Source organism: Mirounga leonina, unplaced genomic scaffold, assembly GCF_011800145.1.
Source record: "Mirounga leonina isolate KUSES-001 unplaced genomic scaffold, KU_Mleo_1.0 Mir_366, whole genome shotgun sequence".
NCBI lineage: Eukaryota > Metazoa > Chordata > Mammalia > Carnivora > Phocidae > Mirounga > Mirounga leonina.
The window spans coordinates 2,518,810-2,546,689 of NW_023270709.1; the positions used below are offsets into that span (position 1 = coordinate 2,518,810).

The 27,880-nt window shown below is 37.1% G+C and overlaps 1 protein-coding gene across 6 annotated transcripts in view; it reads right to left on the reverse strand.

The window, feature by feature from the left end:
- Positions 1–27,880, reverse strand: part of EXOC2 (exocyst complex component 2) — a 276,304-nt gene that overhangs the window by 104,952 nt on the left and 143,472 nt on the right. For all 6 annotated transcript variants that reach the window (XM_035030711.1, XM_035030712.1, XM_035030715.1 and 3 more), the window contains 7 exons: positions 14,189–14,254; positions 13,861–14,018; positions 13,331–13,452; positions 11,719–11,780; positions 6,591–6,671; positions 6,070–6,129; positions 5,089–5,150 (listed from right to left, as the gene is read on the reverse strand). In XM_035030711.1, the coding sequence (XP_034886602.1) occupies positions 5,089–5,150; positions 6,070–6,129; positions 6,591–6,671; positions 11,719–11,780; positions 13,331–13,452; positions 13,861–14,018; positions 14,189–14,254 (611 nt within the window). The remainder of the gene's footprint in view (positions 1–5,088; positions 5,151–6,069; positions 6,130–6,590; positions 6,672–11,718; positions 11,781–13,330; positions 13,453–13,860; positions 14,019–14,188; positions 14,255–27,880) is intronic.

The following is a 27,880-nucleotide window of genomic DNA, read 5'->3' on the forward strand; positions in this document are numbered from 1 at the left end:
GAAACTAGAACTCAATCACAAGAGGAAAGTCGGAAAGAACTCAAATACATGGAGGCTAAAGAGCATCCTACTAAAGACTGAATGGGTCAACCAGGAAATTAAAGAAGAATTTAAAAAATTCATGGAAACCAATGAAAATGAAAACACAACTGTTCAAAATCTTTGGGATGCAGCAAAGGCAGTCCTAAGAGGAAAGTACATAGCAATACAAGCCTTTCTCAAGAAACAAGAAAGGTCTCAAGTACACAACCTAACCCTCCACCTAAAGGAGCTGGAGAAAGAACAGCAAATAAAGCCTAAACCCAGCAGGAGAAGAGAAATAAGAAAAATCAGAGTAGAGATCAATGAAACAGAAACCAAAAGAAAAGTAGAACAGATCAATGAAACTAGGAGCTGGTTCTTTCAAAGAATTAACAAGATTGATAAACCCCTGGCCAGACTTATCAAAAAGAAAAGAGAAATGACCCAAATCAACAAAATCATGAATGAAAGAGGAGAGATCACAACCAACACCAAAGAAATATAAACAATTCTAAGACCATATTATGAGCAACTCTATGCCAGCAAATTAGATAATCTGGAAGAAATGGATGCATTCCTAGAGATGTATCAACTACCAAAACTGAACCAGGAAGAAATAGAAAACCTGAACAGACCCATAACCACTAAGTTAACTGAAGCAGTCATCAAAAATCTCCCAACAAACAAAAGCCCAGGGCCAGATGGCTTCCCAGGGGAATTCTACCAAACATTTCAAGAAGAATTAATACCTACCCTTCTGAAACTGTCAAAAAATAGAAATGGAAGGAAAACTTCCAAACTTGTTTTATGAGGCCACCATTACCTTGATCCCAAAACCAGACAAAGACCCCAGCTAAAAGCAGAATTACAGACCAATATCCTTGATGAACATGGATGCAAAAATTCTCACCAAAATACTAGCCAACAGGATCCAACCGTACATTAAAAGGATTATTCACCACGACCAAGTGGGATTTATCCCTGGGCTCCAAGGTTGGTTCAACAACCACAAATCAATCAATGTGATACAATACATCAATCAAAGAAAGAACAAGAACCATATGATCCTCTCAATAGATGCAGAAAAAGCATTTGACAAAGTACAGCATCCTTTCTTGATCAAAACTCTTTATAGAGTATAGGGATAGAGGGCACATACCTCAATATCATAAAAGCCATCTATGAAAAACCTACAGTGAATATCCTTCTCAATGGGGAAAAACTGAGAGCTTTCCCCCTAAGGTCAGGAATGCGGCAGGGATGTCCACTATCACCACTGCTATTCCACATAGTATTAGAAGTCCTAGCCACAGCAATCAGACAATAAAAAGAAATCAAAGGCATCCAAATAGGCAAAGAAGAAGTCAAACTCTCACTCTTTGCAGATGATATGATACTTTATGTGGAAAACCCCAAAGACTCCACCCCAAAACTACTAGAACTCATACAGGCATTCAGTAAAGCAGGATATAAAATCAATGCACAGTAATCAGTGGCATTCCTATACACCAACAACAAGACAGAAGAAAGAGAAATTAAGGAGTCAATCCCATTTACAATTGCACCCAAAACCATAAGATACCTAGGAATAAATCTAACCAAAGACGCAAAGGATCTGTACTCACAATACTACAAAATACTCATGAAAGAATTGAGGAAGACACAAAGAAATGGAAAAACGTTCCATGCTCATGGATTGGAAGAACAAATATTGTGAAGATGTCAATGCTACCTAGAGCAATCTACACATTCAATGCAATCCCCATCAAAAGACCATCCACTTTTTTCAAAGAAATGGAACAAATAATCCTAAAATTTGAATGGAACCAGAAAAGACCCTGAATAGCCAGAGGAAGGTTGAAAAAGAAAAGCAAAGCTGGTGGCATCACAATTCAGGACTTCAAGCTCTATTACAAAGCTATCATCATCAAGACAGTATGGTATTGGCACAAAAACAGACACATAGATCAATGGAACAGAATAGAGAGCCCAGAAATGGACCCTCAACTCTATGGTCAACTAATCTTCGACAAAGCAGGAACGAATGTCCAATGGAAAAAGACAGTCTCTTCAACAAATGGTGTTGGGAAAATTGGACAGCCACATGCAGAAGAATGAAACTGGACCATTTCCTTACACCACACACAAAAATAGACTCCAAATGGTTTCAAAGACCTCAATGTGAGAAAGGAGTCCATCAAAATCCTAAAGGAGAACACAGGCAGCAACCTCTTCGACCTCAGCCGAAGCAACTTCTTTCTAGAAACATCGCCAAAGGCAAGGGAAGCAAGGGCAAAAATGAACTATTGGGACTTTATCAAGATAAAAAGCTTTTGCACAGCAAAGGAAACAGTCAACAAAACCAAAAGACAATCGAGAGAATGGGAAAAGATATTTGCAAATGACATATCAAATAAAGGGCTAGTATCCAAAATGCATAAAGAACTTATCAAACTCAACACCCAAAGAACAAATGATCCAATCAAGAAATGGGCAGAAGACATGAACAGATTTTTTTCCAAAGACATCCAAATGGCCAAGAGACACATGAAAAGTGCTCAACATCACTCGGCATCAGGGAAATCCAAATCCAAACCTCAGTGAGATACCACCTCCCACCAGTCAGAACGGCGAAAATTAACACGTCAGGAAATGACAGATGTTGGCGGGAATGTGGAGAAAGGGGAACCCTCCTACACTGTTGGTGGGAATGCAAGCTGGTGCAGCCACTCTGGAAAACAGTATGGAGGTTCCTCAAAAAGTTGAAAATAGAGCTACCCTACGACCCAGCAATTGCACTACTGGGTATTTACCCCAAAGATACAAATGCAGGGATTTGAAAGGGTATGCGCACCCCGATGTTTATAGCAGGAATGTCCACAATAGCCAAACTACTGAAAGAGCCAAGATGTCCATCGACAGATGAATGGATAAAGAAGATGTGGTATATATATATAATGGAATATTATGCAGACATCAAAAGGAATGAAATCTTGCCATTTGCAACGACGTGGATGGAACTGGAGGGTATTATGCTGAGCGAAATAAGTCTATCAGAGAAAGACATGTATCATATGATCTCACTCATATGAGGAATTCTTAATCTCAGGAAACAAACTGAGGGTTGCTGGAGTGGTGGGGGGGTGGAAGGGATGGGGTGGCTGGGTGATAGTCATTGGGGAGGGTATGTGCTATGGTGAGCGCTGTGAATTGTGTATGACTGTTGAATCACAGACCTGCAAATAACACATTGTATGTTTTTTTAAAAAAAAGAATAAGATAGCAGGAAGGGAATAATGAAGGGGGGGAAATCAGAGGGGAGACAAACCATGAGAGATTATGGACTCTGAAAAACAAACTGAGGGTTCTAGAGGGGAGGGAAGTGGGGGGATGGGTTAGCCTGGTGATGGGTATTAAAGAATGGACGTACTGAATGGAGCACTGGGTGTTATACACAAACAATGAATCATGGAACACTACATCAAAAACTAATAATGTAATGTTTGGTGATTAACATAACATAATAAAATTTTAAAAAATTTAATAAAAAGATAAAAAGACCAACAATGCAAAAAAAAAAGAAAAAAGTTAAAAATAGAACTACTCTATGATGCAGCGATTGCACTACTAAGGTCTTTCCACAAAGGATACAAAAATACTTATTCAAAGGGATACATGCATCGTGATGTTCATAGCACATTTTCAACAATACTCAAATTATGGAAAGAGCCCAAGTGTCCATCGACTGATAACTGGATAAAGAAGATGTGGTATAAGATATAAGGCTATATATAAAACATATATAATGGATTATTACTCAGCCAAAAAAAGAATGAAATCTTGCCATTTGCAATGACATGACTAAAGCTAAAGAGTATTATGCTAAGTGAAATAAGTTGGTCAGAGAAAGACAAATACCATACGATTTCACTCATATGTGGAATTTAAGAAACAAAACGAATGGACAAAGGGAAAAAGAGACAGAGAGAAACAAACCAAGAAACAGACTCTTAATTTTAGAGAACTGATGGTTACCAAAGGGGAGGGAGTGGGGGGATGGGTAAAATAGGTAATGGGGATTAAGGAGAGCACTTGTGATGAGTATGAGTGATGTATACAACTGTCAAATCACTATATTGTACACCTGAAACTAATATAACACTGTATGTGGAGTTGGAAATAAAATGAAATTAAATTTAAAAAAAAGAAAAGTTCAGAAATACATAGCACTATATATTAGAATTCAATGGTGTCTGAAACAGAAATTGTAACAAAACAATATGGAAGGAAAGACATTTAATCAACAATATCAGCAAATGGATTAACAATACAAATTCCTGGTGGATTATGTTAAACGTATAAAATCGAATCACAGGAAAACTATAGTTCAATATTTACTAAGTCTCAAAGAGGTAGTAGTAGTATATACTGAAAGGCAAAAACCAATACCAAGAAAATCACAAACATGTAAAACCTCTCAAATTACCAATTATAGACTTAAGAGGCATTTATTTCAGTATTTTCTGTGTCAGAGCATTAACCTTAGCACAGAAGTCACACATGCCAAATATCATTCAATATCATTCAGATAAATTACATTACTAAAAGATCCTATAGAACAATATTATAAAAGAATTATTACCAGAATTTGTAAATATTAAGAATCAACATGTATCCTCTGGAGCTCAAATAACTAAGCCTGACCCAGAATTAATTCTACTAGAAAAATTAGTCTTTAACAAGAGTATTGGTAATTCTCTGTAACATGAGAATTCTAAAGATTATTAACTAGGAATTATATATTTTAATTTTCACTCTTATTATTTATAAAACTTTTTGCTTTCAGTAATTAGTAAGCTAATCAGGTGTTCAGTTTGCTCAACGTGTCTCTAGGAATGGTAAGATGAGTTCAGAAGATAAAGAAATTACACAAAAATATAGGTCAAATATATAAAAATATAATTTTAATATACACTATCTCTCTTATTGTCTTAGGATGTAAGACTACATATAAAACATTAGTCTGTATTTTTAATACATCAGTGAGATTAGTTTCAGTTTACTTACTGTGTAGTATCTACATCTGCATCAGGCTTAGTGCTCAACTGTTCCAGACAGTATATAAAAATCTAAGTCAAAAATAAGAAGTTTCAATAACATGAATTCTTAGATACTAATCTAGTTGAACATTAAAAATAATGCAAATATTTTTTCTGTAAATAAACTCCTTTTTTTTAAGAGAGTGTGTGCAGGTACACTCACAAGTGGAGGGGCGGAGGGGCAGAGGGAGAGAATCTTAAGCAGGCTCCATGCCCAGCACGGGAGCCTGACGCAGGGCTCGATCTCACCACCCTGAGATCATGACCTGAGCTGAAATCAAGAGTCAGATGCTTAACCAAGTGACCCACCCAGGTGCCCCAATAATCCTATGTAAATAAAAAAACAAATATATACTAATATATACAAATATATACTTATATATACTATAAGTGATATGTATGTATGTATGTGTGTATGTATATATATCTCCCAGAAGTGACAGAATATATATCCCATATATATACTGTATGTACGCATTGGGAATTTATATGCCAATGTATATAACATAAGTGATAAAAGATTAAAAGCACCTGTATTTTGATCCAACTGTAAATTCCTGAATATATTTTAGGAAAAAGACCTTTTCCTTCCTTTCATCCACTCAATCATATGCTCAGCTTTGTTATGTTCTCACAAAGCACTAGTCCCAAAGAACTTCATGTTCTAGATACAATGTAAACAACTATCATGTCATTTAATTTGTGCTGTAACAGAAATATATGTAACGTAGGAAGAAAACACAAAAAAAGGGAAGTATAATATAAAGGGGTATTGCTAGAACAAGCTGGAATTAATCTTACCTGGAACTCTGTTACCTTACCAGCCATAAACTATTACAGACTCAGACAAGATGACAAAAGAACGTTGTACATATAATATTAATAGGAGGGAGTTTACTATAATTTGCTTTATTTCAGGTTTCAGGGCATCAGTGCTTTTACATATTACCTGCATGATATTGATGCTTAGTTGACAAACCTCCTCCTGTGTTTTAGGTTGTTGAAAGACCTATAAAGAAGAATTTTGATAAGTTTTTGGACTTCGCTAAGAAAATAAAACTTTGTGTTTATGAAGCTTGATATAAAAAAATCCACACATGGGAAACTGCTTCCATTGTGGGTAACGTTACTCTAAAAGGACAGGAATAAAGAGCTGCCCTCCAGACAGTGTTTTGGGCCTGAGAATACACTGGCATGGAGCTGCCTGACAACATTCAGGTCAGTCATTCTCTCTGTATACAAATGTCGATGACTCCAATTACTCTACCTACAACACTCACATTCACATTTTAACTTCCATCAGCCTATCATGGAACCAAGAAATTGACAGCCTATGCAGTTAAACAAAATAAAACAAGCAGCTGAGGGAAAAGCTCTCTTGTGCTGAAATGACTCATTTACAACTGTGATTCCCACAGGTTCCTGGGAAAGTTTGAAATAGAAGTTGAATTTACAGAACAGAAAACTTACACTGGCTTCTCCAGGCTTGCACTCTAGAACTCCTTTAAGTGATTGCAGAGAATGTACAATGCACTGTTCAAACTGACATGGCTGATGGAAAAAAAAAATGCATTATCTTAAAATTCAAAAATAAGCATGGGTTATTAAGACATTTAACAGAAGCAAATTATGGCCCCCAACTCTCAATTTTACAGATTTATTGAAAGGAAAACCAGATGCCAACAATTTGAAAGATAATCTCCTAGTCACCAAGATTTACATTTGGCATGTTTTGCACTTGATTTTTAAAAATGGGTCAATCTTGGGGCACCATTGTGGCTCAGTCGTTAAGCGTCTGCCTTCAGCTCAGGTCATGATCCCAGGGTCCTGGGATCGAGCCCCACATCGGGCTCCCTGCTCTGCGGGGAGCCTGCTTCTCACTCTCCCACTCCCCCTGCTTGTGTTCCCTCTCTCTCTGTCAAATAAAATCTTAAAAAAAAAAAAAATGCGTCAATCTTGAGATTCTAAAATACATCTACTTCAACTAGAATAGAAATCAGGTATAACTAAAATTTTTCTTCAAAATTCTACCCTTCGGAGAAGCAAATGACCTGATAAAGAACAGATATAGCAAATTTATATTTTATTATTTTGAGAGAGAGAGAGAGAGAAAGCACGCTCAAGCACGAGAGGGGGGGAGGGGCAGAGGGAGAGAATCTTAAGCAGACTCCACACTCAGCAGGGAGCCCGATGTTAGGCTCCATCTCGATACCATGAGATCATGACCTGAGCCAAAATCAGGAGTCAGATGCTTAACCGACTGAGCCACCCAGGTGCCCAAGAAAATATTATTTTTAAGCAGTTTAAAGATAAGGCCAATAGGAAAATTTTTTTTAAAAAACAGGTGCCCCACAAGTTCATATTTTACACACTACTTCCAGGATATATTCTGAGCTCAATCTCCTAGATCTTCTACATGTCTGGTACTGTTCAAAATTTAGTGTTACTAATAATTATTCATAGAAGGTCCATGATCTTTAATTCAAAAGTCATTATGTTATTTTTTATGTACATTAAGTCAGAAAATAAAACTTGAAGATATATCCAACAAATGGCATTCAAGATAAATCTGAATGAATCATAACATCTTAGCTCCTATTGTATTTAAGGTTTCACTTTGTGCCAGGCATACTCTAGGTGACGGGGATATAGGATTCAGACAGACAGAGTTCTCTTTAAGTGTATACACTAGGGTAGAAGACACAACCATAAAAGTCACAGTCAACAAAACTGTTACTTTTTTACAAAACAAAAACCAAAAAACCAAAAACAAAAAAAATAACTAGAAATAAAATAAGTCAATTGCAAACTAGGAAAAAAAAAAAAGAAAAAAGAAAAAAAAAACTAGAGTAAGTGCCATGAAAAGAACAAATGGGAACTCAGAGAAAAATGATGATGATGGAGGGGAATGTGCTCCAACTAGGACAAAGAAGACCCCCCTCAGACTGTGAAAACATTTAAGCTGACACTTGCAGGGCAAGAGGAGTCAGTCCCTTAAAAGATAAGGGAAGGGGGTGGTGAGCTCAAGGAGGCAGGACGACAGGTGCACAGGCCAGGGTGGGCAGAGGCCGAAGGGGTTGTGGAAGCACAAGAACAGCAGTGCATCACAACCACTAAGCGAGAAGTTGGCAGTACAAGATGAGGTTAAGGTTCTGGGTTTCACTCAGGGGCATAAGGCTACGTAAGGCTCATAATTCAACTAAAAAAGGTCTGTGCAAAAATCTGGAGTCAGAACCTCTCGTTATTACATGCTTCAATTTTTAAAAGAGATTGGGGGGAAAAACTGAAGAGAAGGGATACCTGTATACGAAGAAGATTATTTTTTTTTTACAAAAAGGAACCCAGACTTCATGAAAGCTAAAATAACTGCTTCAACCTTAATGTCACTCTAATACTGCACTTTGAAGCCACAAGAGGGCACCATAAAAAAAACCTTCTAAGTACCCAAAAATAAATAAAAATAAAAGCATATAGTATGAAATACCAACTGCACGGAAGTATTTGAAGAGTCAAAACGTTTGTTAGATACCTGACCTTATCCCTCCAACCTACCTGCCTCAAAAGTTAAGAAAATCTAAGGTATTAAAATAATAATAGTGATAATTAAATCCAAAATTCAATTGTGGGCAATTATAAATGTTGATGTTCCTATGTAGTTACTTAGATTTCTTGCATTAATATCTGAACTAGATTTTCTTAATTTCTTTTCATATCTATATTAATACAATAAATGGATAGGGAATACCAGAGAACTCTAGTAGTTTCAGTTAAACTGGGAGTAAATGATAGTGTAAACATCGATTTCTTTTTTCTAAAAAGAAACAGTACTATCTCTGCATATTGTCAGTGAACCACCCAATTTAGCTGACTATAGGAGTTATCACAAATCATTCCAGTTCTTATGAAAGAAGAAAGTTCTCCCAGAATTGAAAATTTTAAAAAATTAAAAATTTCAGGGAAAGAAAAAAATGTATTCCTATTCCCAAAAATGTGATTGGTACTATGAAAATGTTAAGAAAATATAAATTAGTAGTATGTAATAGAATTTGAGACAATTTAAGTCATTGTTCAAAGTCTTAAGAATTTTACAGATGTCAGGTTAAAATACTCAAAGCTGGATCTTCAACTTTTACTCTACACACTGATTTCACCTTTTTTTCTGAAGTGAGGTCCATGCTGAATAGTTTAAAACATGCTCAGCTTTATCAACACTATTATTTTAGCATATTTCTTTACCAACATCCGGCTAGAAGATACAATGGCTGACACCAGAAGTGTAACTTTCTGTGGGCCATTCATCTACAAAGTTTATTCTAGCTTGAATGTGTGACAAACATGAAATTATTCTATGGTTATAGTTTCTTAATATTATAGTTAAACTTTAAATTGACTACAAACAAGTTTATAGTGACCATTTCAAAATATTTTCAAAGAGGTTTAACTACTTTAACCAAACAACCAAACTGAGATATGACAGCTACCACTTAAGCACACACTGGGACCCAGATGTGGCAGCTATCATGTAACACTCACTGGGACCCAGAAGCGGCTGCTATCATAAAAGCACTAACTGGGACCCAGAGAGGTAAAGTGGCTTCTTTAAGAGTGCATGGCTATTGGGTCGCCTGGCTGGCTCAGTCAGAAGAGCATGCAACTCTTGATCTCAGGGTTGTGAGTTCAAGCCCCATGTTAGGTGTAGAGATCAAATAAATAAACTTAAAAAAAAAAAAAAAATTGCGTGACTATTATGTGACAGAACTAAGGATTAAACCAGATTATGATTCTAAACCCAGTGTAGCACATTTTCCTCTACAACAGCACTGTGTAAAAGAAGTATAATGTGAGCCACAAACATAAGTCACATATATAATTTTAGAGTTTCTAGTAAACACATTAAGAAAATTAAAAGAAAAAAATTAATTTTAATATAATTCATGCAATGCAATATGACAAAATATTATTTCAACATGTAATCAGTATAAAAAGTTGAGATAGTTTACATTCTTTGTGTAGTGAGTCTTTGAAATCTGGTATGTATTTTACACAAGCCATGTCTCAAATGACTGCTGTATTGAACCATGAAGGTCTACTCCACCTCTCCTTTCTCTAAGTATTTAGTACAACAGAATTAGTTATAGGATAGTTTGTATTTAAGCACAAATAATTATGAAAAGTAGAATAAGTCAAATAAACTAAAGCTAATTTTTATCAAAATCCTTTAAAATATAATTATAGATTTATTAAAAATAATAAATTTCCCTAATGTTAATTATGATTTAATTTACAAAAATTTCTAAGTAAGCACTGCTATTCTAAACCATATTGTTATATAAAATAAGGTACATTTTAGTGTACTTCAGAGGAATAGGAGAAAAGAATTCAACTTGTCAAAAATTCCCAAAGAAAGACTATCAATAAGAAGTATACCAATTAAAAAAAAAAGTTTAGCAATTTGAGGAAATGAAGAAATATCATTACATGAGGTCACTGCCTTTCAACAACCTCATTCACCACTATTTTGTAAATTTTGGCAAGTCAAAAACCGTTTTATTCTAGTTTTCTCATCTACTAAATAGGCAGAAACCTAACTGCCTCCCCCAGATGTATTTTCTCCATTTTTCTTACTAAGGTAAAACACAAACGGTTGGGATTAACAATGTGCTCTGCTAAAAAAAAACTGCATTTTCCGAGCCTCCACAGTAGACAGGGATGGGCATGTGAATAAATTCTAGTCAATGAGATGTAGGAAGAATGGCCAGCTGTGGCTCTTGAGAAAGTGCTGGACTTTTCCCATGACAGGAATAAGGCCGTGGTGCTTGGAACTACAGTGGCCTTCTTGTAATCATGAGGCCATCCTGAGACAGAAGCCACAATAAGGAACACAAAGAAGAAAGTCAGAAGGAGCCCTGCGTACTGACTGAATGACTAAGCTGCCACACAAGTCCTAATTTCTTTAATGTTAGAGATAAAAGAAATGCCCATCTTGTCTACAGGACCTCGATGTTTTAGCATCTGAATGTCAATTTAACTGATACACCCACCTACAGGATCACTGTGGGAATCCATGAAACAGATGTGACAACATGGTATATCATGAAAACTATTTTCAAAAGTATTTTGAAAATCTAAAAGTCCCACCTGAACAGATGATGACTCTAAAGCGAATATGCCATGTTATAATTGCCTGCTTAACCTATGTATATATCTGGAGAGGTTTGCTGTTATTGTTTCTTTTGTTTTGTTTTGGCTTAGGGGCCGACATTAGCATTTCTTTCTATTCTGTTTTTCTAAAAAATTCAAGTTACTGGGTAACTTAGAATGAAGCACAATCTATTTTAAAACGTAATGCAAACAAACAAGTGACACATGATGAAGAAAGAGCACTCTAAAAGAAATCCAGTTTTTATTAATTTTTAAATATTTGTTGTTGTGTTAAGCAAAAATGACTCTGAAAAGGAAAACTTCAAGAAGTTTATTTTTCTATTTTCAGAAATTATTTAGAATTACAATGCAAAGAATATATGCTTATTAATAAAACAAATTATTTTTGAATACAATATACACTAATGATTAACCACTGAAAAGAATATAAACTTACAAGAGAAGTCAGTCCTTCATTATCGATAATCCAGTCTTCCTTTTCAGCTAACCTCTTTATTTCTACAGAGAAAATAAGCACACACGTACTTTTTATTATAATTATCGCATTGAATTTTATAGAGATAAAAATCTATAAAGGTTATGGTTTTTCATTGTTTTATTTGGGTTTGTAAAAAAATGAAAAATAGGTAATAAGTATAAAATATAATTCTGGTAGATCAAGGATTTAAATGTGTATTGTTTTCTGGACTGTTTTCATAAAACATTAATGTAAATAAATTTAGCTCAATTTGGAGACTGCTAGGCTAGGCTTAATGACAACTTTAGATAATGGTTTATTACTTATTCAAAGCACTCTTGAAAATATTCAGCATGTACAAAATAAACTACAAAATTTTTTTTCCTAAAATATCTGATTAAAAATTCTGTTTTAATCATAGACACTTCTGATGATTGGCAAAGGAATGCTATCCATCCAAACCTTTAGCATTTCAGGCTGTGTCAGGTCCCTGCGGGGAGCATGTGAATTCAGAGGACACTGCTGTTTTTCACCTGGATTCTATTCCCTTTCTGTTGACACAGTATATTTAGCCACCAATTCTGTAGAGATGTGACCTTTTCTTTTTTAAGATTTTATTTATTTATTTGAGAGAGAGAGAGAGCACAGGTGAGAGGGAGGAGGAGAGAGAATCTGAAGCAGACTCCATACTGAGCACAGAGCCAACGTTAGACTCGATCCCACAACTGAGAGATCATTACCTGAGCCGAAACCAAGAGTTGGATGCTTAACCGACTGAGCCACCTAGGTGCCCCAAGATGTGACCTTCTTACTTAAAAAGTCTTGGTGACAGATAGTTATGGCTTATGTCATTTATAATGATGTTCTTAATTGTCTTTGAAAATATTTAATATCTAAAGGCTGCTTTGTAAAGATAACCCTGCTTTTTATGATTGTATGTATAAAATCCTGAAAATTCTAAAAGGTATAAAGAAAACAAGCATCACTTAAAATTTCTACTATACAGAAAACCACTGTTAGTCTTTCTTCTGATTTTACACTGATATTTCTAAATATTTAAAATATACATACAGGGACGCCCGTATGGGTGGCTCTGTCAATTAAGTGTCTGCCTTCGGCTCAGGTCATGATCCCAGGGTCCTGGGATCGAGTCTCACATCGGGCTCCTTACTCAGCGGGAGCCTGCTTCTCCCTCTACCTGCTACTCTCTCCCTCTCTGACAATAAATAGATAAAATCTTTAAAAAATAAATAAATAAAATAAAATACACATATTTTCAAAATTGGATTCATACTTTATATTTTGTACTATACTTTTTCTACTTAACATGTGCCATAAGGATGTTCTTATATCCTGAAATATTTTTAAGTATAACCATTTTAATTTATGCATGGTCTGGCATCTCAGGTAAATAGATTTGGAAAGCTATTCAAAAAAGGAAAAAAAATTCTATTGAGCAGCTATGTGTGATCTAAAATACTCAAATTTCCATAAAAGTAATTTTCTCATTTTCAAGGACTAGAAGCTAGAAAGAGGTGGCATATTCAGATAATTGTTGTCTAGCAAATGTCATCAATTTTTCTTAACATACCTTCTGCTGTGTGTTGCAATGTGACCATCACACAACGTACTCGGAGATCCAAAATGAGATCCTGGATAGTCTGTAACATGTCATTAGGAATTTCAAGGGCAGTCAACGATTCATAAGTAAGCCTGTGAAAGAGCCACAACAAAACAAAAGTGAGCAGAGTGGGATCTTGAAGCAATTCCTGTCATCAGTTTGGCTAGCCTATGGAGGTTGTAAGTTACAATATTATATTGAAAGCAAGGGGAAAGTAAAACCATAACAGGAATTATAATACAGCAGTAACACTGAATTAAACAATAAAAAAGATGCACATTCAGTATGACATTCTCATCAAACATAAGCACCAGGAAGGTTTAGGAGTTTAGGTGCTATATGATAGAGAGGAAATACTGGAGGCAAGAAGAGTAAAATTCTTTGTTGACTATGTTAAAAAATTATATCCCAAACTGAATGCATTGTGGGGTTTTTTTTTTTTTTTTTCAAAAAGACAAAAAAATTTTTACCTGTTTTCAGAAGAATGTGTCCATATTTACCTTATGGTCTGGATGACATGAGCAAGCCACTGTCCTGAGAGCTCAGACTTCACTTCCCAGCCTCCATACTGCCTCACTCCACACTCTGGGATGCTGAGTGGGAGGAGGGCTCCACGGATCAACTTCACAAGACACTGCATTACTTCTTGAATCATTTTCTAGACAATGATGAAAGTAAAACTGCATTAAAAGTCATTAATTTGATTAAATCAACTAAAGGAATCAGCCTGAACAGTGATGAATAGTTTGAATGTAGATAGTTTTCTAGTAACTTTGGTTGAGAAAACCTTATCCTGTGAAAAAGTCTACATACTTACCCTTAACTTACCTTAAAATCATTTTGTCTTTGCCTTACATTCTTTGATCTTTCAATTTGGCCTGATTTCTCCGCAGTCTTAAAAATTAAAAAAGCAAAATCAAATATATTAATTGTCTTCAGATAAAAACAAGAAATGCCTTAGCAGTTGTATATAAAGAGAGCATAAGATATGGTTGTAACTTGACTGAATGTTTAAGACATATCTAAGTTTCTGATTTAAAAACAGACTTAATTAGAAAAACTTTCTTATTCCAAAAGGAAGTTATTCATTTTCTTAAAACCTTTAAGTACAATTTCCATTCCATAAATAAGCCTAAGAATTAAGTTGAAATTGCCTTTTTTGTAGGTGAATTTCATGTGCCATGTTCATCAATAACTGTATATGGTTAAACCTAAATCATACCCACGATTAACCTTCTCAATACTATTTCTCATTAGCTAGTATAGAAACAAAAGGAAGAATAAACTCTGGATTAATGTCTAGGAATCTTAGGCTATCCATTCCCTTCCCTTAAACATTTATAAATAACTATTATATTTGGCATTTATTTTTAAAAAATTATAAATCACTACTCTTTCAGGGATTTTTTAGTCTAATTTAGGAGAGAATATATTCTAGAATTAAATTTTTATCTGTTTACTGCTAGCCATATTTTCCTTTGATACTTCTTTCTCCTTAAAGTAATATGTGGAATACTACATTGATTAAAAGAGAAATCTATTCAACTGGATTTCAGTTAACTTTTTACTCCCAAATTTTCTAACAGCTAAATATTACCATATAAAATGCCTAAGAAGGGTAAGCTTAGAAAACTTTCCAAATAAAAAAATAATAATAAATGGTACGATGAAAAAGAAAATTCTGATAGTTCACTAACATAATACGAAATTATCCTTTAAAGTTAAAATGCTTATGAAATTATTGGATAGAGACGTGTCAAGAGAACTTTCAAGTTAACAACAACTGACTTCAAGCTAATTTTAAAATACAAATAATGTTATATATATTTTTGGTATAAGCTAGAGAAACAGTGTATAGAGTTCATTATTATGATGAGCATTACTAACATGAATGAGCAAAAGAAGGGTAAGAACAAAAACATCAGGCATACCTGATAAAAAGTGGTCAACACACACATATATACATACCTCTTCAGGCTCTAATTTACATTTATTTTATAATTTTATATTGAACTATATTGCTTTTATCATTTTTTTCTTTGCAGAAACGCACTTTTGCTTTTACAGAATCGAAGTTTAATTGTTGAAAAAACTAAACCTGAAATTCACCTCAGTAATAAGTCAATAAGCAAATTCCTAAATTCATTAGGCAACAACACTCAAAATTCTTTGTACATGAGGATTTCACTTAGAAGCTGATGTTTTTGTCCCTTTATTTTTAAGACAAATGAGAAGTAACTGAAGTGTTTTAAAGCAACAGTGAGAAGTGACTGGAGGGGCTGATACTAGGAGCACAGCCAGTTAGAAGGATACTACACTCACCCAGGTGAGCAATCACAGCGTATTAGGCAAAAGGAGGTGGAGCATGAACTATCATGTAGATGGCTTAGCTACAGGCTTCCAAGGCAGAGGTGACTGAACCTGGCAATTCTCTGGGTGTTTCAGTGAGAAAGGAGAGATGTCAAGAGTGACTCCCATCTGAGTCATGACCACTCAGGTAAGTCCAACTGGCCCTGAATGTCTGTTAGCCTACTTTCTGTTTCTGTCAAAGTGTGATGTTCTGATTCAAAGTAACACTTTAGGCAATATAGTGGCCTACGTGTAGAAAAGCAAATGAATGGCCCCAGGTTTACTGAGGTGATAAATTAATTAGCTATTCTCTAAGTAATGCAATTCGTCAGGTCTTAGTCTTAGGCACTTTTTTTCTCTATACACTCTAATTTATTCTCAAGGCTTCAAATATCATTTCTATCTAGTGCCTTCCTATTTTGGATTCTGCACTCAATTCCGACATGTGTGTGTAGGGGGAGGAGTTTCCCCTCAAAAACGAGGAATTCTCCAGGGCGCCTGGGTGGCTCAGTTGGTTAAGCGACTGCCTTCGGCTCAGGTCATGATCCTGGAGTCCCAGGATCGAGTCCCGCATCGGGCTCCCTGCTCGGCGGGGAGTCTGCTTCTCCCTCTCCCACTCCCCGTTTGTGTTCCCTCTCTCACTGTGTCTTTCTCTGTCAAATAAATAAATAAAATCTTTAAAAAAAAAAAAACAAGGAATTCTCCAGACACCAGGTGGGTGGTCCAAAAATTCAACTCAATTCTAACACAATCTACCTGGAGATAACGTTAGATCCCACAAGCTAAAGGCTCAGGCCTATAAGACTTGCACCTCCCCCCCCAACACACATGTAGATGCCAATCTCAAGACCAGGTTGTCACCTATGCTTCTGACCTATTGGCTACAGATTGGAGGTTCCTATAATTCCCTGCATGGGTTCAAGTAATTTGTTACAACAGTTCACAGAACTAGGAAATGTGTTTACCCACTAGATTACCAGTTTATTATAAAAGGATAAAACTCAGAAATGGCCAGGTGGAAGAGATGCATAGGTCAAAGTATGAGAAAAGGGTGCAGAGCTTCCATGCCCTCTCCAGGCAAGCCACTCTCCCTGTATCTCCACACATTCATCAACCTGGAAGTTCTCTGAACCCTGTCCTTTGGCTTTTTATGGAAGCTTCATTACATAGGCATGATTGATTAAATCACTGGCCACTGGCAACTGATTCAACCTCCAGCTCCATTCCCCTCCCTAGAGGTCTGAGGGTTAGACTGTAAATTCCAACCCTCTAATCACATGGTTGGTGATCCAAGCAATTAGCACCCTCATCCTTAGGTGGAGACAAAAGTCACATCATTAACGTAACAAAAGACCTTTCCCACTCCTCACTTGAAGAAATTCCCAGGGTTTTAGGAGCTCTGTGCCCAGAACCAGAAGACCACATATATTTCTTATTATAAATCACAATGTCACACTTCCAAATTTATATCCTCAGCCCTAATCTTTCCTTTGAAGCCCAGATTTGAATTTCGGATTGTCTACTTCATGTCTCTTCTTGAATAACTCACAGTAATCTCAAACTCAATACATTAAAAGTAGAAAACTGGTATTTTCCTCCAAGCATGTTCTTCAAAAAGTCTATCTGGCTTTGTAAATGGCACACCTACTCATTTGAGAGTCCATTTGGTAGCTCTATGTTAATTCTTGTCCTCATCCTACTCATCTGATCGATCCATCAGTAAGTCTGGTCAACACTACTTCCAAAATACAAACAAAATCTATCATTTTCTCTCCAACTCCACTAACAAAACCTTAACCCAAACACCATCATTTCCTGCCCAGACGGCTTTAATAGTTTACCCACTCTGACTTTTATTCCCTGCCAATTCATTCTTGAACAGGTAACCAGAGTGGTCTTTTTTAACACCAAAACTCTGATCAGATTACTCCACCAGTTAGAGTCTATCTGTGGCTTCCCACCATACTTGGAATACACATTCCTTACCATGGTCTGTAATGAAGCCCTGTCAGTTGGCCCCTGCTTCCTCCTCTAGCCTCATCTCCTGCTTCTCCTGATACCCTAAGCCCACTGCTCAGTACACTCTGAATGGTTTTTTTTTTTTTTTTTAAGATTTTATTTATTTATTTGAGAGAGAGAGAATGAGAGACAGAGAGCATGAGAGGGAGGAGGGTCAGAGGGAGAAGCAGACCCCCCGCCGAGCAGGGAGCCCGATGTGGGACTCGATCCCGGGACTCCAGGATCATAACCTGAGCCGAAGGCAGTCGCCTAACCAACTGAGCCACCCAGGCGCCCCTACTCTGAATGTTTTGACCTTCTTCCTGTTTTTCAAATATGCCAAGCTCCCTTCCTTGGTTTTGCAATGTGCTGTTGTCTCTTCCTAATACATTCTTCTCCCCGATTCCTTGTGTGGCTGTTTCCTTCTCATGCTTCAAGTTTTGGTTTCAATGTCATCTCCTCAGAGAGATCTTCCCTGACCTCCATCCCATCTTAGAACCCTATTTGTTTCTTTTATAGCTGTTAGCAAAATTTATTTTTATTTATTTTATTTTTATTTTTTTTTAAAGATTTTATTTTTTATTTATTTGACAGAGAGAGAGAGAGAGACAGCTAGAGAGGGAACACAAGCAGGGGGAGTGGGAGAGGGAGAAGCAGGCTCCCGGCCGAGCAGAGAGCCCGATGTGGGGCTCGATCCCAGGACCCCGGGATCATGACCTGAGCCGAAGGCAGACGCTTAACGACTGAGCCACCCAGGTGCCCCTGTTAGCAAAATTTAAGATAAAGTTTTTAAAAATTGATTTTGGTTCTGTCTCTCCAGGAGGGGAGAGGTCATATTTATCTTGGTCACTATTTTATATATTTATATATTTTTAAATTTACGTATGTATGTGTTACATGTACACACATGTATGTGTGTGTGTATATACACATGTATCAGTACCTGTCACATAGTGTGTTCAGGATATTCAATAAATATTTGGTGAATGAAGGATCACCCATGATTAGAGTTCTTCAGGACCTCCTGGGATATATTTCAGAAAGCATGATGGCCCTGAATACTACTAGGTTAATTTCAAGGTCTTTAAAAAACTTGAAGTCCTGGGTCTCCACATGGCTAACTGATCCTTTGAAGGAGATCTGCAAGGCATAACCCTATGATATATTCCTGAGAAGTCCAACAGACTCACTGCTTCTCCTGGAGATTTAAGATAACAAAAAGGATAAGCAGAGGTTTAAGAATTTCCTGTGAATACTGGGAGTTGGGAGGACTCCTGTAGGTGTAGAATTCAAATGTTGCTGAGGAACCCAGCACCCACTGTGATGTGAAGAGGCACAGAATGACACTGGAATTCTACATTGCAAAATCTAAGTTAAGGACATTGTGATGGTTAATTCTACATGTTAACTTGAGTGGGCCATAGGGTGCTCAGATATTCATTTAACATTATTCTGGGTATGTCTGTGAGAGTGTTTTTGGATGAGATTAACATTTGAATTGGTAGGCGAAGGGAAGCAGATTGCCCCCATTAAGGAGGGTGGAACCCATCCAATCAGTGGAAGGCCTGAATAGAACAAAAAAAGGCTGACCCTCCTGCCAGTAAGGGGGAACTCCTCCTGCTTAACTGCTTTGAATGAGGACACTGAACTGAAACACTGGTACTTCCTGGGTCTCGAGCCTCTTGGCTTTCAGATTGGAACTATACCATGGGCATTCTTGGGCCTCCAACTTGATGACTGCAGATATTGGGACTTGTCAACCTCTATAATCATGTAAGCCAAACTCCTTTTGTAAATCTTTTCTCTTTATACACACAGTTGGAAGCAGAATCAACATTCTCCTGTTTCTATTTCTCTGAACCCTGACTAACATAGTGCTGGTTTAGTGTGCTGTGGACAAAGGGATGGAGCTCTGAAATAAAGGCATAATTGTCTCAATAAAGAGTCAAGCCAGGATAAAACTGTAAGTATACCAATATCAGATGGTGCTTTTCTAATTCTATCTGTCACAGTACCTAATACTGAACTTTGTGTATAGTAGCCTTGTTTAACGGGCTAGTTATTTCATAGCTTTTTGTTCTAAATACTTTTAAATCAAAGAGTGAAGATCAATTTTTTAAAAACATCATATCAAAATCAAAACCAAATTTTTCCCATTAAACAGGTGCTAATGAATGCATGATGACATCTACTAGACAAAATAATTTATAAACTTCAAAGACTGGTCTCCAAATATATAGAAATTGGAGAGGGCAGGAATTAGTTTTACGGCATACCTCTTGAAATTGTTAATTAAAAAGCAGTTACTTATCAACATATTGAACTATATCAGTTGCCCTATTTTTAAAAGGAAATCTAATTTTGGAATATAAAGTGCATTTTAATTTACATACTATGAGTTATACAACTTTTAAAAATGTTGATTACTAATGTTTAAAAATTATTTGGATGATTTAACATTTTTCACTCCAAATTATGCAATATTTAAAATATATCCAAAGATGAGATCTCAACCTACTATTAATCATTTCGTTAACTAAAAACCTTAACTCTTTCCTGCACACACAGACCAAAACTACTTTGTGGTAAGACCAACGGCTAGATTTCACTGTTTTGATTCACATATGTTACTTCACATGGGCATGACTGGTTTGAAGAACTATTTTTTAAACTGTTGGAAACTCCATCTAAATCTTTAACGGATGGGCTCTTAATAAAGCAAAATAATTCTATAACTAGAAAAAAACTTACAAGTAAATTTTGTTTAAATATTACAGAGCTCTCTTATATGAGCTTAAATACCAACTATCAAAGCCTTGGAACTCTTCTCAGTTTTAATTTAATTAAGTTTCTGGATTTCACAAGTAGCTTGATATGGTGGGCACACATTCCTAACTCCTCCATTCCCTTCTACTACCCTTCAGTGTCTTTCTAGCTTTTCAATAGAGGATAACTAGTTTAAAAACATGTCCAAATCTATATAGTGAATTACACTCTATTAATAATTATTACTATAAACTCTTAAAAGCTTACAAATACAGATAGGTAGAAATACCATACGCATATCCAACTCAGTGCAACTAATGTTTCACTAAAATATCCCAGATAAAAAGCTTAGGAATTTTATGAACTCTAAAAAGACTCAAGATAAGGCAACTACTATCCTTATGTGATAGGCCACCTACAGCAACCAATCTGGAAGGAAGAAACACTTGACTGGAAACAAATAACTAGGTTTAAAATCCATTTCCTAAGGTACTAATTCTTTTGATGAGTATATCCGTCTAGACATTATTCAATATGACTATAGTAGTTCAACAGTCCACTATTTCTTTTTTTTTTTTTAAGATTTTATTTATTTATTTGACAGAGAGAGAGAGCACACAACAAGGGGAGCCGTAGAGGGAGAGCGAGAAGTAGGTTTTGCACTGAGCAGGGAGCCCGATGTGGGGCTTGATCTCAGGACCCTGGGATCATGACCTGAGCCAAAGGCAGACGCTTAACTGACTGAGCCACTACCCAGGCGCCCCAACAGTCTGCTATTTCTTAATGCTACTAAACTTTATTCCCTGAACACCTATTATGTGCCAGGCCAATGAAGTTTTAAATACTGGAATAAACATTTATTCCAAATAATAAGAGTAAATTTTCATTTATCTGCTGGACACTGTTATAAGCACTTCACTGACATTAACTTGTTTAATTCCCAAACCTGACCTTGCAACCAGGCATAGAGTAGTAAAGTTATTTGCCTCAGGTCGCAGCTAATAAGTGATATATATTGGACATTTCTATTAAAACACTAAAATTAGTGTTCTGTAAGAGGGCTGTGAACACATTCAGTCAAGGCACTGATATGGAAGCATCTAACCTTTCCAGTCCTCACGAGCCCTCAGGATTAGAGACAGAGCAGATAGGAAGAGGAAGTTATGACACGTTACTGGTTGTGTGGCTGTTCTACACCATGGCAGAGGGCAAGAAACCCAAACCTGTCCTCAGCATAGAGAGCCACACAACTCTCATGCAGCTGAGAGGAAGAAAATGCAAATGGATGGAGACATGTTTGAAAGCAAAATGCTGAGAAAACTTTTTTCAGGACACCAGAAAAACTGAAATTAAAGCATGCACTTCCTCGGATTGGGAGGAGCTAAGATGGTAGCATACTAGGGGGACCCTAGGCTTGCCTGGTCCCTCAAATACAACTAGATACCTATCAGATCATTCTGAATACCCAAGAAATCAACCCAAGGACTGACAGAACAAACTTCTCAATTAGAGGGAGAAAAGAGGCCAAATCAAGGAAGATAAGAATTGTGGAGGTGTGATTTGGGGGAGAAAAGGATCACGGGTGCTGCAGAGGGGAAGGAGCCCTACTCACAGAGAAAGGAGAGAGAGAGAGAGAGAAGAGCACACCAGGGAAATGCACAAGGAGATTACTTCCCCAAAGCCATTAGCTGGGAAAATGAGAGGGGCTGGAGAGGGGCTTTTTGTGAGTTTCTGCAACCAGTAGGGCTCAGAGACTGGAGTTCAAAGGTCACTGGGCTTGGTTGAGATAGAGACCCTACTCCCTGAGAGAAGGCAGGCAAGCAGACAAGGGCAGACAGCACAATCTGAGGATCACATAAGGTACATGGGGTAGAGACTGTTCACTCTTCTTGGAGCACATCTGTGAGAGGTGGCATTCACAGAGACACTTCTTGGGGGACAAAAGAGCTGGAGAGTGCCATTTCTTTCCCCCATCTCTCAGCATAGGCACAGAGACACCTGCTGAGGGCAGAAAACCTGGACACTGGCTGTTTAGCCTGCTTTGCTCCAAATCCCACGCCTCTGCACTCTAGCATGACTGCCCTTCTCAGTGAAACCTGCATCTGTCCCAGGGCAGCGAGACCCTTCCCCAGAAGACTAGCTCAGGTCCCACTACAGCATGACCTTAAAGTTTGGAGTTTTAAAAGTCAGCAGGCTTGGCTGGGATATTACCCAAAGTGCACTGTGCTGCTCCAGGCAGGCAAGCAACTTGGAGACAGACAGAGAGAAAACAGCAATCTGAAAAACACCTGGGATGCACAAGAGGAAATTATTCACTCTTCTGGGAGTGCTTCCCTGAGAACAGCAAGCATAGAGACCCCTCTCTAGGGACAAAGGAGCTGGCTGGCACCATTTATCTCCCCACCCCTCAGCATAAACCAACTTCAGTCAACAGCACAATGCCAACACTGGCTGCCTAACCTGCTTACACCAAGTCCCATTCCCTTGCATTCTGCTGGTACTGCTTTTCTCAGGCAAATGTGCCTAAGGACCAGGGCAGCGGGCCCCTTTCCAGAAGACCAGCACAACCCCCTGCACACATCATGTCAACTAACCATAGAGTTCTGAAAACTTCACTTGTAGTGGAAATAGCATCACGTCTCATTTAACAAGCAGACCAGAGCACACCTAGTTAAAACTTACCACACTCTGTCCAATGTCCAAACACTTCCAAATGCAGTAGCAGAATGCATGCAGCATACACCAGAGACACTCCCTGAAGCATGCCCTGGACATTGTATGACCTCTTCTTCATAAGGCTCTCAGGATCAGGAAATACAACAAGATTTTCTAATACAGAAAAAGAGACCTACACAAAACACAGACAGAGGAATTCATCCCAAAAGAAAGAACAAAAAATGGTTACAGGCAGAGAACAAATCAAAAGAGATATAAGTATATGCCTGATGCAGAATTTAAAGCAACAGTCATAAGCATAATCGCTGGGCTTGAGAAAAGCATGGAAGATATCAGGGAGACTCTTACCACAGATATAAAAGAGTTAAAAAAAAAACAAAACAGAAATGAAAACTGCAATAACTGAGATTCAAAACAGACTGGATATAATGACCACAAGGATAGAAGAAGCAGAGGAACGAATAAGTGATATAGCTAATAGTACAATGGAAAATAATGAAGCCAAACAAAAGAGAGAATTGTGGATCACAAGAATAGATTTAGGGAACTCAGTGAATTAATCAAACATAAAAACATTCATATCATAGGAATCCCAGAAGAAGAAAAGAGAGAAAAGTGGGCAGAAGGTTTATATGAGGAAATAATAGCTGAAAACTTCCCTAATCTAGGGAAGGATACAGACATCCAAACTCAGGAGACAGAACTCTCCATAAAAATCAACAAAAGCAGGTCAACACCAAGATATACTGTAGTTAAATTTGTACAATATAGTTGTTAGAGAAAAACTCCTGAAAGCAGCAAGACAAAAGAAGTCCCTAACTTACAAGGGAAGACCCATAAGGGTAGCTGCAGATCTCTCCAAAGAAACTTGGCAAACCAGAAGAGAGTGGCATGATATATTCAATGTGCTGAATGGGAAAAATCTGCAGCCAAGAATACTCTACCCAGAAGGGTTATCATTTAGAAAGAAGGAGAGATAAGGAGTTTCCCAGACAAACAAAAACTAAAGGACTTAATGACCACTAAACCAACCCTGCAAGAAATATTAAAGGGGACCTGTTGAGTGGGAAGGAAAGACCAAAAGTGACAATGACTAAAAAGGAACAGAGAAAATCTCCAGAAAAGACGACAAAACAGGCAATAAAATGGCACTATATACGTATCTATCAATAATAATTCTGAGTATAAATGGACTAAATGCTCCAATCAAAAGACATAGGATGTCAGAATATACAAAAAAAAAAAAGTCTCATCTACATGCTGCCTACAAGAGACTTATTTAGACCCAATGACACCTGCGATTGAAAGTGAGGGGATGGTCAGTGGAATTCTATCAAACTTTAAAAGAATTAATACCTATTCTGAAACTGTTTCAAAAAATAGAAATGGAAGGAAAACTCCCACACTTATTCTATGAGGCCAGCATTACACTGATCCCAAAACCAGACAAAGGAGAATTACAGACCAATATCCCTGATGAATATAGATTCCAAAATCCTCAACAAGATACTAGCTGATAGGAACCAACAGTAAATTAAAAGGATTATTCACCACGACCGAGTTGGATTTATTCATGAGCTACAACGGTGGTTCAACGTTCGCAAATCAACTAAGGTGATACACCACATTAATAAAAGAAAGGACAAGAACCATATGATCCTCTCAACAGATGCAGAAAAAGCATTTGACAAAATACATCATCCTTTCTTGACAAAAACTCTCTGCAGTGTAGGGATAGAAGGAACACAACTCAATATCATAAAAGACACAAAAAACCCACAGCGAGGGGCGCCTGGGTGGCTCAGTCAGTTAAGTGTCTGCCTTCGGCTTATATCATAATCCCAGGGTCCTGGGATCAAGCCCCATGTTGGGCTCCTTGTTCAGCGGGGAGCCTGTTTCTCCCTCTTCCCCTTCTGCTCATGCTCTCTCTTACTATCTCTCTCTCTCTCTCTAATAAATAAAAAATAAATAAATAAATCTTAAAAAAAGAAAGAAAAAGAAAAACCCACAGTGAATATCATCCACAACAGGGGAAAACTGAGAGCTATTGCCCTAAGATCAGGAACATGACAGGAATGTCCGCTCTCATCACTGTTGTTCACCGTAGTACTGGAAGTCCTAGCCTCAGCTATCAGACAACAAAAAGAAATAAAAGGCACCCAAATCTGCAAAGAAGAAGTCAAACTCTCACTCTTTGCAGACGACATGATACTCTATGCAGAAAACCCCAAAGACTCCACCCAAAAATTGCTATAAATGATACAAAAATTCAGCAAAGTCACAGGATATAAAATCAATGCACAGAAACCAGTTGCATTATTGTACAGTTGCATATTGTTGTATTACTATACACTAACAATGAAGCAGAAGAAAGAGAAATCAAGGAATTGATCCCATTTACAATTGCACCAAAAACCGTAAGATACCTAGGACTAAACTTAACTAAAGAGGTAAAGGATCTGTTCTCTAAAATCTACAGAACACTTATGAAATTGAGGAAGACACAAAGAAATGGAAAAGCATTACATGCTCAGGGGTTGGTAGAATAAATATTGTTAAAATGTCTATGCTACCCAGAGCAATCTACACATTCAATGCAATCCCTATCAAAATACCATTGACATTTTTCACAGAGCTGGAACAAACAATCCTAAAATTTGTATGGAACCAGAAAAGACCCCAAATAGCCAGAGGAATGTTAAAAATGTTGAAAATGAAAACCAAAGCTAGAGGCATCACAATGTCAAGCTGTATTACAAAGCTGTCATTATCAAGACAGTATGTTAATAGCACAAAAACAGACACATAGATCAATGGAACACAACAGAGAACCCAGAAACAGAACCTCAACTCTATGGTCAACTAATCTTTGACAAAGCAGGAAAGAATATCCAAGGGGAAAAAGGACAGTCTCTTCAACAAATGGTGTTGGGAAAATTGGACAGCCACATGCAGAAGAATGAAACTGGACCACTTTCTTACACCATACACTAAAATAAACTCAAAATGGATGAAAGACCTAAATGTGAGACAGGAATCCGTCAAAATCCTAGAGGAGAACACAGGCAGCAACATCTTTTATCTCAGCTGCAAGAACTTCTTGCTAGACACATCTCCAAAGGCAAGGGAAACAAGGCAAAAATGAACTATTGAGACTTCATCAGGATAAAAAGCTTTTGCAGAGCAAAGGAAACAGTCAACAAAACTGAAAGGCAACCTACAGAATGGGAGAAGATATTTGCAAATGTCTTGTCAGATAAAGGGCTAGTATCCAAAATCTATTAAGAACTTACCACACTCAACACCCAAAAAACCAAAAAATCCACTGAAGGAATGGGCAGAAGACATGAATAGACATCTCTCCAAAGAAGACATATAAAATGGCCAACAGACACATAAAAAAAATGTTCAATATCACTCAGCATCAGGCAAATACAAATCAAAACCACAATGAGATACCACCTCACACCAGTCAGAATGGCTAAAATTAACAAGTCAGGAAATGACAGATGTTGGCGAGGATTTGGAAAAAGGGGAACCCTCTTACACTGTTGGTGGGAATGAAAACTGGTGCAGCCACTCTGGAAAACAGTATGGAGGTTCCTCAAAAAGTTAAAAACAAAACAACCCTACGACCCAGCAATTACACTACTAGGTATTTATCCAAAGGGGCACCTGCATCCCAATGTTTATAGCAGCAATATGCACAACAGCCAAAATATGGAAAGAGCCCATATGTCCATCGCCAGATGAATAGATTAAAAAGATGTGGTACATATATAAAATGGAATATTACTCAGCCATCAAAAAGAATGAAATCTTGCCATTTGCAACAACATGGATGCAACTAGAGGGTATTATGCTAAGTGAAATAAGTCAGTCAGAGAACAGCAAATACCATATGATTTCACTCATATGTGGAATTTAAGAAATAAAACATGAATATAGGGGAAAGGAAGGAAAATAAGATGAAAATTTAGAGGGAGGCAAACGATAAGAGACATTCTAGGAAACAAACTGAGGGTTGTTGGAGTCGAGGTGGATGGGGGGAAGGGACAACTCAGTGATCGGCATTAAGAAGGGCACTTGATGTAATGAGCACTGGGTGTTATATGCAACTGATAAATCACTAAATTCTACCTCTAAAACAAGGAAGGAAGGAAGGAAGGAAGGAAGGAAGGAAGGAAGGAAGGAAGGAAGGAAGGAAGGAAAGAGAGAGAGAGAGAGAAAGAAAGAAAGAAAGAAAGAAAGAAAGAAAGAAAGAAAGAAAGAAAGAAAGAAAGAGAAAAGAAAGAAAAGAAAAGAAAAGAAGAGAAAAAATGAGGGGATGGAAAAGCATTTATCAGGCTAATGGACACCAAAAGAAAGAAAGCCTGAGCAGACATACTTATATCAGATATACTAGATTTTAAACTAAACACTGTAATAGGGGATGAAGAAGAGCACTATTTCATAATAAAGAGGTCTATCCAACAAGATCTAACAACTGTAAAAATTTATATGCCCAACATGGGAGCACCCAAATACATAAAACAATAGCAACCATAAAGGAACTCTTTATGTTAATACAATATACAATGGGGTTGAGAAAACTGGACAGCCACATGCAGAAGAATGAAACTGGACCACTTTCTTACACCATACACTAAAATAAACTCAAAATGGATGAAAGACCTAAATGTGAGACAGGAATCCGTCAAAATCCTAGAGGAGAACACAGGCAGCAACATC